Genomic DNA, 15574 nt, shown 5'->3' with positions numbered 1-15574 from the left:
AAGTGAAACATGGACGATAAATAGTTTGGACAAGAAGAGAATAGAAGCTTTCGAAATGTGGTGCTACAGAGGAATGCTGAATATTAGATGGGTAGATCACATAACTAATGAGGAGGTATTGAATAGAATTGGGGAGAAGAGGAGTTTGTGGCACAACTTGACAAGAAGAAGGGACCAGTTGGTAGGACATGTTCTGAGGCATCAAGGGATCACAAATTTAGCATTGGACGGCAGTGTGGAGGGTAAAAATCGTAGAGGGAGACCAAGAGATGAATAAGTAAGCAGATTCGGAAAGATGTAGGTTGCAGTAGGTACTGGGAGTGAAGAAGCTTACACAGGATAGAGTACCATGGAGAGCTGCATCAATCCAGTCTCTGGACTAGAGACCACAACAACAACGACAATATGTTGTCCTAGACAGCGAGTGTTCATCAGAGACAAGGGTATCGTCAGGAGTGACCCAGGGAAGTGTGATAGGAGCGCTGTTGTTCTCTGTATACATAAATGATTTGGGGGACGGGGTGGGGAGCAATCTGCGGTTGTCTGTTGATAATGCCGTGGTGTATGGTGAGGTCTCAGTGAGGTGGAACGAGCATGTGAGAACTGTGCTGGGGAAGGTGTATTTTCGACTTCGGTTTATTGGGAGAATTTTTGGAAAGAGTGGCTCACCTGTAAAGGAGACCACATGTAGGACGCTGGTGCGTCCTGTTCTTGAGTACTGCTCGAGTGTTTTGAATTCGTACTAGGTCAGATCAAGCAAGATATGCAAGCAATTCAGAGGTGGGCAGCTAGCCTTGTTACCGGTACGTCCAAACAACACACAAGTGGTACGGAGATGGTTCGCAGAGGAACGCGATTGAGAAAATTTAGAGAACCGGCATTTGAAGCTGACTGCAGAACGATTCTACTGCTGGCAACATACAGTGTGCGCAAGAAACACGAAGATGTTGTTGTTGTTGTTGTTGCGATCTTCAGTCGTGAGACTGGTTTGATGCAGCTCTCCATGCTACTCTATCCTGTGCAAGCTTCTTCATCTCCCTGTACCTACTCCAACCTACATCCTTCTGAATCAGTGTATTCATCTCTTGGTCTCCCTCTACGATTTTTACCCTCCATGCTGCCCTCCAATACTAAATTGGTGATCCCTCGATGCCTCAGAACATGTCCTACCAACCGATCCCTTCTTCTAGTCAAGGTGTGCCCTAAATTTCTCTTCTCCCTACTTCTATTCAATACCTCCTCATTAGTTATGTGATCTACCCATCTAATATTCAGCATTTTTCTGTAGCACCACATTTCGAAAGCTTCTATTCTCTTCTTGTCCGAACTATTTATTGTCCACGTTTCACATCCATACATGGCTACACTCCCTACAAGTACTTTCAGAAACCACTTCCTGCCACTTAAGTCTATATTCGATGTTAACAAATTTCTCCTCTTCCGAAACGTTTTCCTTGCCACTGCCAGTCTACATTTTATATTGTACCTACTTCGACCATCATCAGTTATTTTACTCCCCAAATAGCAAAATTCCTTCACTACTTTAAGTGTCTCATTTCCTAATGTCCCTCAGCATCACCCGAGTTAATTTGACTACATTCCATTATCCTCGTTTTGCTTTTGTTGATATTTATCTTATACCCTCCTTTCAAGACACTGTCCATTCCGTTCAGCGTTCAGCTGCTCACACGAAGATAAGACACGAGAGATTGGGGCTCATACGAAGGCATACAGACAGATGTTTATCCCTTGCTCTATTTGCGAGTGGAACAGGAAAGGAAATGACAAGCAGTGGCACAGGGTACCCTCCGCCACGCACCGTACGGTGGCATGCGGAGTGTCTGTGTAGACGTACTCTATGCGTCCCAGTTGGTGTGACTTTGGGTCAGGCCTGGTACTGAACGAAGGAAATCTTAACAGTACAACGGCACATCACAGGCATCGTTCGTCCTCATGTGTTATGGTATTTCTGCAGGCAGCCGATAGCCAGATGTGTCCCCGATAGAACTCGTCCGAGACCTGTTATATCAGTCGCGGGACAGACTGGAGTCAGCATAGGATGTAACAGCTTTATAACACCCTTCCGACCCGAACTAGTGCATGCATCCGTGCCAGAGGGATACAATACCATGGTCACATGTGCTGCCACACTGCATAGTTCTTTATAAATTTGATTGCATTTTGTAATCACCGCAGTAGCATCACACAGCCTCTGGAACAGTGGAGATTCATTTCGTTTCTTCTTGCCTTCCGGGTGCTGGACTTTTTTGTCCGGCAGTTTATTTTTAATTTGTACTGTTAGAAGCCAAGATCTCTCCATGTGAAACAGTTTATCTCATGACCAGTTTCGACAGTAACTTTTGGATCCCGCCTGGAAGGCGGCGCGTGGGTCTGCTCCTGTAAATTGAAGGATAGTCCGTATGTGGGAAGCTAGGAGGAGCAGGTGATGGTGAAGTACTTCGGTACTGCGTTTAAACTTAATCACCTTTACTATAGTCAGAATTAGGATTACATTCGGCTTACGTAACTTTGGCTGAGATGAGCACGTAGGTGCGAAGTCGTACAGGTGTCAACGCTAACAAAAGTTACACAGGCAAAATCTGTAGTGGCTCGCTGACTATGAAATAGAAACAATGTTGCTTGGTCGTCTACTCAGAATTAAATGGACTAGAATTTGGAGCAGCGCTCTTAGAGGTGCACAGCGCCGGCTAGAGGGCGCTGTCGTCTGTGTCGGTGTCGTAGTGCCAACCTATGAACTAGCACCTACGCCGTGGCATCAAAGCTATCGATACCGCAGTAAGTACCTCTCATCTTCAGGTTCTCGATCTCCAAGAGATATATCTACGCATCAGTCTCGTCGACATACTGAGAACATGCTCCATTTATGCTGAAGCGCCAAAGAAACTGGTATAGGCGTGCGTATACAGAGGTATGTAAACAGCCAGAATACGGTGCTCCGGTCGGCAACACCTATGTAAGACGACAAGTGCCTAGCGCAGTTCTTAGATCAGTTACTGCAGCTGCAATGGCACGTTATCAAGATTTAAATGAGTTGCAACGTGGCGTTATAGTCGGGGCACGAGCGATGGAACACAGCATGTCTGAGGCAGCGATGAAGTGGGGATTTTCCCGTACTACCATTTCACGAGTGTACCGTCAATATCAGGAATCGTGTAAACATAAAATCTTCGACATCGCTGCAAGAACGGCACCAACGGCGACTGAAGAGAAACGTTCTATGTGACAGAAGCGCAAACTTTCTGCAAACTGCTGCATCTTTCAAATACATGTGTCAACGTGCGAACCATTCAAAAATGGTTCAAATAGCTCATCAGTCCTCTAGACTTAGCATTACTTAAACCTAAATAACCGAAGGACATCACACACATCCATGCCCGAGGCAGGACTGGAACCTGCGACCGTAGCAGTCATGCGGTTGCGGTCTGAAGCGCCTAGAACCGCTCGGCCACAGCGGCCGGCTGCGAACCATTCAACGAAACATGATTGATATGGACTTTTGGAGCCGAAGGCTCACTCGTGTACCCTTGATGACTGCACGACACAAAGCTTTACGCCTCGCTTGGACCCACCAACGTCGAGATTGGACTATTGATGGCTGGAAACATGTTGCCTGGTCGGACGAGGCCCATTTCAAATTGTATCGAGCGGATGGATGTGTATCCGTGGACCCTGCATGTCAGCAGGGCACTGTTCTAGCTGGTGGAGGCTCTTTAATTGTGTGGGGTGCGTGCAGTTCGAGTTATGTGGGATCCCTGATACGTCTAGATACGACTCTGAGAGATCACAGGTAATTAAGCATCCTGTCTGATCACCTGCATCCATTCATGTGTATCGTGTATTCCGACGGACTTGGGCAATTCCAACAGGACAACGCGACACCCCACGCGACCAAAATTGCTACAGAGTGTCTCCAGGAACACTCTTCTGAGTTTAAACACAACCGCTGGCCACCAAACCCCCCATTATTGAGCACATCTGTGATGCCTTACAACGTGCTGTCCAGAAGAGATTTCCACCGCCTCGTTCTTTTATGGATGTGTGGACAGCCGTGCAGGATTCATGGCGTCAGTTTCCTCCAGCATTACTTCAAACACTAATCGAGTCCCTGCCACGCCGTGTTGCGGCACTTCTGCATGCTCGAGGGGGCCCTACACGACATTAGGCAGCTGTGCCAGTTTCTTTGGCTCTTCAGTGTATAATAATACAGCTCCACACTGGTTTGTCAGATAGATAAAACTTGCTGAATAAAATACCCATGGCAGCGATAGGTAGTACTGGAGCAAAAACGGGTACATCAGTAAAGATGATCCGTTGACAGCAACTCGCGAAGACTGAGTCGGTGCACCTTAGAGGCAGAGTCAAGTGGTTACAACCACTCTAAAACGCACCAGCTCAGTCTTCGTGAGTTGCCGTCGACGTATCATCTTTACTGATGTACCTGTTTTGGTCCTGTACTCCTTATTGGCATCCGTTTGGCGACTGGCGCCTTTAACACTAGCCCAGTGGAGAGTCTGTATGCAGAAGCTGCCGAACTACCACTGACATACTGCGCTGACTTTCTCCTCAGCATGCACGCATGCCGTTTGTCTGCCATGCCCAGCCACCCATCCCGCGCCTCCTTCTTTGATCGCCAGTATGCGGCGTACCTCTCTTGTCTGCCACCTCCTGGAGTTCGCTTTTGGCTCTTGCTCCGGGAGCTTAACCTCACGCTACCCGCCACTTCCCAGTGCGCCTTCACCACCTTGGCTTCGTGTTCACCTTGCCCTTCATTCGCTCCCTAATGACACTATTCCAGCCTCGCCCTATTGCCTTCAGTTTCACGACCTTTGCGTGATACTTCGCGATAGTACCTTTCTGTTTCTGATGGCTCTCGCACTGACCGTGGTGTCGGGTTCAAATGGCTCTGAGCACTATGGGAGTTAACATCTGAGGTCATCAGTCCCCTAGAACTTAGAACTACTTAAACCTAACTAACCTAAGGACATCACACACATTCATGCCCGAGGCAGGATTCGAACCTGCGACCGTAGCGGTCGCTGGGCTCCAGACTGTAGCGCCTAGAACCGCACGGCCACCCCGGCCGGCGTGGTGTCGGGTGTGCCTTCGTCATTGGCACTGACGTTTCTCGGTATCGCCTTCCGGAACACTGCATAGCTCTTTGCCCTGTATCAGGCCACACAGTACATCCGGCGACACAGGCTTTTCAATTGCGCCAGCTGCTCAAACTCACTCAGAGCCCTTGAAAGCCTCTGCCCGCTGTACACCGTCCATCCCTTAGTGCAACGGGTCCAGGAAAGCTGCCACTTGCTCACTCTTGGTGGAGTCATTGCGATATTTACGTGGGTTCGTGGTCACGTCGGTATGACGGGAAACGAGGTCGCTGACGCTGCTGCCAAGGCTGCAGTCCTTGTACCCCAGCCCCCGAGTACCTACGAGGGTCACTCCTAAAGAAATACACACTATTTTTTTAAATACATCTTTTATTCTACATGTTTGAAAGTCTTACATTACGTAGATACATCCTTTAGGAACAATATTTTCATGTCTCCACATAATTTCCATCCCTCTCAACTGCGCCGGCCAGAGTGGCCGAGCGGTTCTAGGCGCTACAGTCTGGAATCGCGCGACCGCTACGATAGCACGTTCGAATCCTGCCTCAGGCACAGATGTGTGTGATATCCTTAGGTTAGATAGGTTAAGTAGTTCTAAGTTCTAGGGGACTGATGACCTGAGAAGTTAAGTCCCATAGTGCTCAGAGCAATTTCGAATTTCAACCTCTCAACTGTCTTACTTCATCTTGGAACCAGCGCCTGTATACCCGCACGGTAAAATTCTGGACCAACCTGTTGGAGCCACTGTTTGGCAGCGTGCACAAGGGACTCAACATCTTCAAACCTTGTTCCACGAAGAAAGTCTTTCAGTTTCCCAAAGAGATGATAGTCACACAGAGCCAGGTCAGGACAGTAAGGCGGGTGTTTCAGTGTTGTCCATCCGAGTTTTGTGATCGCTTCCATGGTTTTTTGACTGAGATGTTGCCGTGCAGTGTAGTGCAACAGCAGAACATCCTGCTTTTGCCGATGTGGTCGAACACGACTCAGTCGAGCTTGAAGTTTCTTCAGTGTCGTCACATATGCATCAGAATTTATGGTGGTTCCACTTGGCACGATGTCCACAAGCGAGAGTCCTTCGGAATCGAAAAACACCGTAGCCATAACTTCTCCAGCAGAAGATGTGGTTTTGAATTTTTTTTCTTCGGTGAATTTGCATGATGCCACTCCATTGATTGCCTCTTCGTCTCTGGTGAAAAATGATGGAGCCATGTTTCATCACCTGTCACAATTCTTCCAAGAAATCCATCTCCATCGTTCTCGTACTGTTCCAAAAGTTCGCTGCATACCGTTTTTCTTGTTTCTTTGTGAGCCACTGTCAACATCCTGGGAACCCATGTGGCACAAACCTTTTTTAACGCCAACACTTTCAGTATTCTGCAAACACTTCCTTCCCCTATCCCAACGTAGCGTGACAATTAGTTCACTGTGATGCGTCTGTCAGCAGTCACCAATTCGGTAACTCTTTGCACATTGTGTGGAGTGTGTGCAGTACGAGGCCTGCCGCTGCGAGGACAATCGTCAATATTGCCGTGCCCGCTTTCATCACGTAACCTGCTTGCCCACCGACTAACTGTACTGCGATCGACAGCAGCCTCTCCATATAGCTTTTCCAACCTCTTGTGGATGTTTCTCACCGTCTCGTTTTCAGAGCACAAGAATTCTATGACAGCACGTTGCTTCTGACGAACGTCAAGTGTAGCAGCCATCTTGAAGACATGCTGTGACGGCGCCACTCACGGAAACAGGTTGAAGTAAGTTTGAAAACAAGCGGGAAGGATGTATCTACACACTGTAAAAATTTCACCCATGCAGAATGAAAACTGTATTTTAACAAAAATAGTGTGCATTTCTATTGGACTGACCCTCGTACATTCCCGCCGATGGTCTCTGTGTTGCGTCTGTCGGCAGGTGGTGTCACTTTGACATCGCCAATGCTCCTCCCTTCATAGGAATAAGCTCCAGGTTAAAAAGCCCCTCTCAGCGGCTTGGAGGAGCTCCTTTTGACCCTCTCGCCACGAGAAGATCATTTTAGCTAGGTTGCGTATTGGACACTGTCTTTTTAGCTATCGCCATTTGTTAAGTGGTGCTTCCCCATCACTTTGTGCTCATTGCCCTCAGCCTCTGACGGTTCGCCATTTTCTGACATAATGTCCCTTTTTTAACCACTTACGTTCTCGTTTGTGTTTGCCGTATGACTTATCGGCGAACGATGCGCGCGCTGTCGACCGCGATTTACTTCTTATCCGTCGTAGCAATATGGTGAAGGAAATTTAACCTTTAGTTCAGGACGTTTCTCTATGGCTAATTTTATGGTCCTTTCTCAAATTCCCTCTTTTTAGATGTCTTTCCTTTCGTCAGTTGGCCTTAACGAGTAGTCGTTTTTAACTCCTTTTCTCTCCTCGTGTTCTACGGTTCTGACATGGGCGCGTATGATGGTAGTTGGTTTTGCGCCCTAAAACAAAACAAGTCAAACTGACAAACTCCTTATTGGTGGTATGGATATTCTGTTTAGCAACTTTAAGTATCTGACAAACCAGTGTGGAGCCGTATTATTATAATTGGAGCATTTTGTCATTATAACGACGAGACTGGTGTGGAGTTATACTTCTGGGACATCTGAGAATCTTAAGATGACAGCTAGTAACTATGAAAACTGGTCGTGAAATAAACAACTGCGCATTAAGCGAACTTGGCTTCTAATACTACAAATTACAACATCAGATCGGCCCAACAACACATGTAAATTGAATACTATATGTTCACGTACCACTGAATTTCTCAAGTTTTGATGGAAGTTTTTGAAGACTAGTCTTATTGCTTTATTTCTATAGTTTGCATTTACACGTTATATTTATAGACTGGGGTTTTTTGTTAATCATGTAGCAACCTAAAAATATTTGATTGTAATCGGTACTATATAAAGCAGAAAATTAAGCATAACAGTGAGTTACTTACTCGATGCTTTTTTTCGGGCCGTGTTTGTATAAATTGACACAGTGGAAAAATTAGGATAGATGTGGTGTCATGTAAAAATTAACCGTCCAAAAGTTATTATCTCAGCAGTCATTTACGGATACATGGATGGGAGTTTTGGAACAAATCCCATTATTTTAAGAACGCGGTGTTACGATTAATAAAAAAATTACTTTCGGTGCGCCAAATTCCCTCATCTTCCCCTACTGTTATTGAACTGTCTTCCGCGGCACCAACTTAACTAGTGATATAATTACAGACGAGCTATATTTTTACTTTCGTAAACATTCTCGTGTCCAACTTTGTAGGTTTTGCTGATCACGTACTGGCTTTTCGACAGTTTTTCTGCGATCCGCAGCGCTGCTCTAGCGGGCTCTTGGGTGTAGCCAATCGCCAATTTATTGTGGTGTTCCGAAAATTACGCGCGGCAAGACCGTGTGCCTGCTGACCGCTGGTTTTCTTCACTTCATTGCAAAAAGTAGTGCAATGGTGTACTCACCATATCTGCAGTTTTATCGGCGTCCCGTCTAAGTTGATGATTTTCTGTTTGAAGTCCAGACCTGGAAACAGGATAGAGAACTAAAATTAGTGGATCTGTAACTGTCAAATAAATTAGTTTCGGCTTTTACGGAATGATAAAACTAAGTTATTTTTTAACATATACACTACTGGATATTACAATTGCTACACCAGAAAGAAATGCAGATGATAAACGGGTATTCATTGGACAAATATATTATACTAGAACTGACATGTGATTACATTTTCACACGATAGGGGTGCAGAGATCCTGAGAAATCAGTACCCAGAACAACCACCTCTGGCCGTAATAACGGCCTTGATACGCCTGGGCATTGAGTCAGACAGAGCTTGGATGGCGTGTACAGGTACAGCTGTCTTTGCAGCTTCAATACGATACCACAGTTCATCAAGAGTAGTGACTGGCGTATTGTGACGAGCCAGTTGCTCGGGCACCATTGACCAGACGTTTTCAATTGGAGAGAGATTTGGAGAATGTGCTGGCCAGGGCAGCAGTCGAATGTTTTCTGTATCCAGAAAGGACCGTACTGGACCTGCAACATGCGGTCGTGCGTTATCTTGCTGAAATGTAGGGTTTTGAGGGATCGACATGGGTCATAACACATCTGAAATGTAACGTCCACTGTTCAAAGTCCCGTCAATACGAACAAGAGGTGACCGAGACGTGCAACCAATGGCACCCCATACCATCACGCCGGATGATATGCCAGTACGGTGATGACGAATACACGCTTCCAATGTGCGTTCACCGCGATGTCGCCAAACACGGATGCGATCATCATGATGCTGTGAACAGAAATTGGATTCATCCGAAGAAATGACGTTTTGCCATTCGTGCACCCAGGTTCCTCGTTAAGTACACCATCGCATGCGCTCCTGTCTGTGATGCAGCGTCAAGGTAACCGCAGCCACGGTCTCCGAGCTGATAGTCCATGCTGCTGCAAACGTCGTCGAACTGTTCGTGCAGATGGTTGTTGTCTTGCAAACGTCCCCATCTGTTGACTCAGGGATCGAGACGTGGCTGCACGATCCGTTACAGCCATGCGGATAAGATGCCTGTCATCTCGACTGCTAGTGATACGAGGCCGTTGGAATCCAGCACAGCGTTCCGTATTACCCTCCTGAACCCACCGATTCCATATTCTGCTAACAGTCATTGGATCTCGACCGACGCGAGCAGCAACGTCGCGATACGATAAACCGCAATCGCGATAGGCTATAATCCGACCTTTATCAAAATCGGAAACGTGATGGTTCGCATTTCTTCTCCTTACACGAGGCATCACAACAACGTTTCATCAAGCAACGCCGGTCAACAGCTGATCGTGTACGAGAAATCGGTTGGCAACTTTCCTCATATCAGCACGTTGTAGGTGTCGCCACCGGCACCAACCTTGTGTGAATGCTCTGAAACACTAATCATTTGCATATCACAGCATCTTCTTCCTGTCGGTTAAATTTTGTGTCTGTAGCACGCTCATCTTCGTGGTGTAGCAATTTTACTGGCCAATAGTGTAGTAGTTGCCGTACACTAACGAAATGTTACGACAGCTTAAAACTAGAAGTGTTTGGCACCACATGACAAATAGGCCTATTACTGAACGAGAGCACATCTCGCATAGGCTGAATAGGAAAAGCGTTCGAGATAAATGAGGATAGATGCTGCGCATCAAAGGAACAGAGGCAAATGTCATCAATCTCCGGTGTGGCCACACTTACAAGGGAATCTCGAAAACGCAGATTTTGTCGTACGATGGTCCGGTGGATGGTCTGTCAAAAGCTGAACATGGACAAGCACGGGAACAGGAAGAAGATGTATTGAATTGTAAAAAAAGAGCAAAATATAATCATTTAAGGGTCCAAGGTTATCAAGTATAACATAGAGCGCACTGGAAAACTCCTACTTGGACGACCCAGGTTCAAAAACATTTCATTCCATTTACCTTTTTATTTCAGAAAATTGTGAACTGTCCGTGTATTTGTGGTGTCACCGCCAGACACCACACTTGCTAGGTGGTAGCCTTTAAATCGGCCGCGGTCCGTTAGTATACGTCGGACCCGCGTGTCGCCACTATCAGTGATTGCAGACCGAGCGCCGCCACACGGCAGGTCTCGAGAGACTTCCTAGCACTCGCCACAGTTGTAGAACCGACTTTGCTAGCGATGGTTCACTGACAAAATACGCTCTCATTTGCCGAGACGATAGTTAGCATAGCCTTCAGCTAAGTCAATTGCTACGACCTAGCAAGGCGCCATTACCAGTTACTATTGATACTGTGCATAATGTACCGTCAAGAGCGACGTTCACCATTTATGGATTAAAGCTAAGTATTCCACCAGCTACGTCCGTTTTTTCTAAATTCTAATTTCCTTGTCCTGTTCCAGACGTCACGCCAATCTGCGTGAGCTAAAACGCTTGCCTTTCGGCTGCCTCTAGTAACACGGTGTTGGCTCTCCTGCCAACCACAACATTGGCGATGAGGCAATACCGTGTTCTTAACCACACTGCCCTGATTTACTTGTGTAATGGCTTCGCCACCATCTCCAGATGTACTGTCCGAATTTTATCGCTTACAGAATCAGCAGACGCAGGCATTACTGGATGCCCTTGGACAGCTCGTCCAGGGTCAACGTCCAATGCAAAACGATGCGGCAGCCGCCGCTCCACCGCTAACGCAGCCACAGCACGCTGTTGCACCAACCTTTCGTCCTTTTGTTGCTGCACTGGAAAGCTGGACGGAGTGGTCACGCCAATTTGGATTCCATCTCGCCGCCTACAGAATTCAAGGTAACGAGCGGCAGCCTTTTTTGTTGTCCTCAATAGGGGTGAACACGTACCGTGTGATAGTCAAATTATTTCCCCGACGCGACGTAGCAACTCTGTCCTACGACGAAAGGTTGTCTGCATTAGATGCATATTTCAAAGAATCAGTCAATGTAGTTGCCAAACGGTATACCTTCTTTCGTACTAAACGTACGGTAGGTCAGACTAATTGGGAGTGGGTTGCAACCTTGCAAGGCCTTACTAGGGATTGTGCTTTTGAGTGTCAATGTGGACTCCGTTATTCAGATACTATGGTACGTGATGCAATTGCACAGAACGTTTCTGATGTTCGTATAAGGGAACAGATTTTGAAACTAGTCAGTCCCTCCCTTCAACAAGTGATGGACATATTGGATCGGCAGGACACACTTGACTTTGCTCAGGAATCATTTTAAACTTCGCCACCCGTGTGTCACGTTAACCGGCCCGCCGGGCGAGCTGCACGGAACAGTAAACAGCCGAGGGCGCCCGGCAGCGCCTCTGCCGCCAGGCTCTCAGCCACGTGTGCCATGCAAGCAAGCAAATGCAGTGCTAAAATCATGCCCGCTGTGTGCTACTAGACATTCGCGTGAGAATTGCCCGTCACGCCAAGCTATTTGCTTTTACTGTAATAAAAAAGGACATGTTCAAAGTGTTTGCCAGAAAAAGCTCAGATCGGAAACTCAAAATCATCCCAGGCCCTTTGCTTTGCGCCGGAATCGGAATCGAACCAAGGATACTCAGGCTCGCGACACTTCGCCGATGGAAATTCATATAGTTCACTCCACTCCACCCAGTGCCACTCTCTCTAACAGTGACTGTGTTCGTTGCACAAATAATGTGCGTCAATATCGCCAGAACTCCCATCAAGTTGCAAGTGATTTCGTACCAGTGTCAGTTCCCGTTGCACGAGACAGTCGCTCTTGTCGTCAGCAGGGCAATAAACTTTTTGTGGACTTGGACATTAACGGCAAAGTGATACCATTCCAGCTCGATGCCGGGGCTGCAGTTTCAGTGATCAATCAAGACACTTAGAAACTGCTGAGCACACCTCCGTTGCATGCCGCAACTGTTAAGTTAACTAGCTATTCAGGTCAAGAGATCCCTGTGTTAGGACAGTGCAGCCTTCTTGCAACATACAAAGGACAAACAAAACTTGTGTCATTTTACGTCCTTCATTCTTCTTCTGCAGTGAACTTGTTTGGTTTCGATTTATTTCAGTTGTTTAACTTGTCTATAGTAAATCAGGTCCTATCAGTGAACCAGACTGTGCCTTCAGACAGTGTTTCTCGTCTATGTGAAGAATTTGCAGACATTTTTGCACCGGGCCTCGGTTGCGCTAAGAACTATAACGCACATTTGGAACTGAAAGTAAACGCGCAACTGAAATTTTTCAGAGCGCGCAATGTTCCCCACGCATTGCGTGATGAGGTCGCAAAAACGTTACACAATTTGGAATCACAAGGTGTAATTGAACGTGTGCAGGCTTCTCTCTGGGTATCACCCTTAGTAATTCTGAAAAACCTTCCGGAAAATTGAGACTTTGTGTGGACTTCAAGGCAACAGTGAATCCACAACTAGTGACTGCAACTTTTCCTTTAGCCTGTCCAGAAGATCTTTTTGACAAACTGTGCCCGGGTAAATATTTTTCGAAGTTGGACCTAGCAGATGCGTACTTGCAAATACCGGTGGACGAAGAATCTCAGAGCGTTTTGGTGGTTAACATGCATCTTGGTTTGTATCGATTCAAACGACTGCCATTCGGGTGTGCATCCGCCCCTGCATTGTTTCAGCAATATCTGCAAACTGTTTGTGCGTCGGTCCCTACTGCAGCAAACTATCTGGACGATATTGTGGTCTCTGGAAAGACGGAAGAACAACATTTAGCCAATCTCAGAACATTATTTCAGGTCTTGCGACAAAATGGTCTTCGCTTGCGGAAGGACAACTGTGTGTTTTTTGCTAGTGACGTGCCCTACCTGGGACATGTACTCAATGCCCAAGGCATACATCCCAGTCCCGAGCCATACATGACTTGTCTACTACCGCCACTATCGAGGTTCACGGCGTTGGCTCGAAGGGCGCATTCTTCGCTGCTTCGGCCGCGCTATGTATCTGATTTTGGGGGCCTCTGGTGAGGTGCGTCGGCATCTCAATCGGCTGCGCCTCCGTCGTCGCACGGGATCTGCCGCTCCCCGTCTGCTTTCAGCGACGGTGCCGTCCGGTCAGCGCCCTGGGGACCCATCCACTGGCTCCCCTCATCCCCAGGTGTTACCGGCGCTGCCTTCCATTTTGCCCCATGGCGACGCGCCGCCGCCTGTTCTCCCGCCGGCGCCGCCCGCAGTGGACGCGTCGCTGCAGCCACCGGGCTCCTCCCTGGGTCACGCGCCGCCGATCGCTTCCCGTGACCGGCTGTCCTCCGACATGGAACTCTTGCCCGCTCCGGACCGTATGTCGTCTTCGCCCGTCGGGTGCCCCAGCCCGATGGACGTCGACCCTTCGGCCCCTCCTGTCTCTCTACGGGCACATACGCCGCATGTTGGCGTGCACCCTGGAGCAGGTTTTCAGGCGTTTTCTAGCTCCCCGCGGTCCGAATGGTAGGGTGCGGGTGGCACAGCCTCGCCTGTTGTTAGGCTCCCCACCTCGTCGCATACGTCAACATGGGGTCCTCCCCACGGCGGGCGGAAGCCTTATGCCACAACCGTACGCCGATTTGCGGGGGGATGAATGTGGTGTCACCGCCAGACACCACACTTGCTAGGTGGTAGCCTTTAAATCGGCCGCGGTCCGTTAGTATACGTCGGACCCGCGTGTCACCACTATCAGTGATTGCAGACCGAGCGCCGCCACACGGCAGGTCTAGAGAGACTTCGTAGCACTCGCCCCAGTTGTACAACCGACTTTGCTAGCGATGGTTCACTGACAAAATACGCTCTCATTTGCCGAGACGATAGTTAGCATAGCCTTCAGCTACGTCATTTGCTACGACCCAGCAAGGCGCCATTACCAGTTACTATTGATACTGTGCATAATGTACCGTCAAGAGCGACGTTCACCATTTATGGATTAAAGTTAAGTATTCCACCAGCTACGTCCGTTTTTTCTAAATTCTAATTTCCTTGTCCTGGCCGGCCGCGGTGGCCGTGCGGTTCTGGCGCTGCAGTCCGGAACCGCGGGACTGCTACGGTCGCAGGTTCGAATCCTGCCTCGGGCATGGGTGTGTGTGTGATGTCCTTACGTTAGTTAGGTTTAAGTAGTTCTAAGTTCTAGGGGACCTATGACCTAAGATGTTGAGTCCCATAGTGCTCAGAGCCAGCCTTGTCCTGTTCCAGACCTCACGCCAGCCTGCGTGAGCTAAAACGCGTGCCTTTTGGCTTCCTATAGTAACACGGTGTTGCCTCTCCTACCAACCACAACAGTATTCATTGAACTGTTTGTTCTATTTCTGTAGTCCTGGCAGTTGTCATGCTATGTATTGGTCACAGAATATGAGGTGTGTGACGTTACTATCTCAAGTAAACGTGATGAATAGTGAGAGCAGGCGAGATACCACATAGACGTCCCACAGAAATGAAAACAACAAATAAGCGGGAGTGAAATATGTTACAACAAAGGAACTCAAGAGTGAAAACTTCCAAAACGAAATGCAAGTTCTAAAACGTTAAAAACATATATTTTTGACCGAGCACAGAGGAACTGTGTGACTCTGAAACTGTTGCGTTAATTTTTTACAGCTTATGTGACAAACTATTATGTTTTCATTATTTCCTTGGGAGTGATCACATGCCCATTCATGCGAACACTTCAAGGGGGACGTTGATGAAATTGACCAAAAATGTCAATTTTCGATTTATTTTTTGTTTGTTATTAGAACTCATGGAAAATAAGTTTCCGACTAGTTTCAATGTTAACATCGCATCCGAAGTGCCTGAAAATTAATTAAAAGCGTGGCCTCCCTGCCACGCCCACGTTTTGAAGCAGCAGTTCAATACCAGCTCAGAGAACAACGATTCTGTGTATTACTTTCAATCCAAGGTGTGCGGGATACATCTAGAAGGCCGTGATATATACCCTTTGGTTTTATAGATCATCTTTGACTCTGTTCCGCATCTTATGAACTCATATG

General features: G+C 47.5%; 1 protein-coding gene across 1 annotated transcript in view; it reads right to left on the bottom strand.

Annotated features, from left to right (window-relative positions):
• The window catches only part of LOC124718677 (ras-related protein Rab-8A), a 254876-nt gene that overhangs the window by 129266 nt on the left and 110036 nt on the right, over nt 1–15574 (bottom strand). Inside the window, exon 2 of the mRNA XM_047244302.1 lies at nt 8605–8665. Coding sequence (XP_047100258.1) covers nt 8605–8665 — 61 coding nt within the window. The remainder of the gene's footprint in view (nt 1–8604; nt 8666–15574) is intronic.

Source organism: Schistocerca piceifrons, chromosome 10 (assembly GCF_021461385.2).
Source record: "Schistocerca piceifrons isolate TAMUIC-IGC-003096 chromosome 10, iqSchPice1.1, whole genome shotgun sequence".
Classification (NCBI taxonomy): Eukaryota; Metazoa; Arthropoda; class Insecta; order Orthoptera; family Acrididae; genus Schistocerca; species Schistocerca piceifrons.
This window is presented reverse-complemented; position numbering and strand designations above follow the sequence as displayed.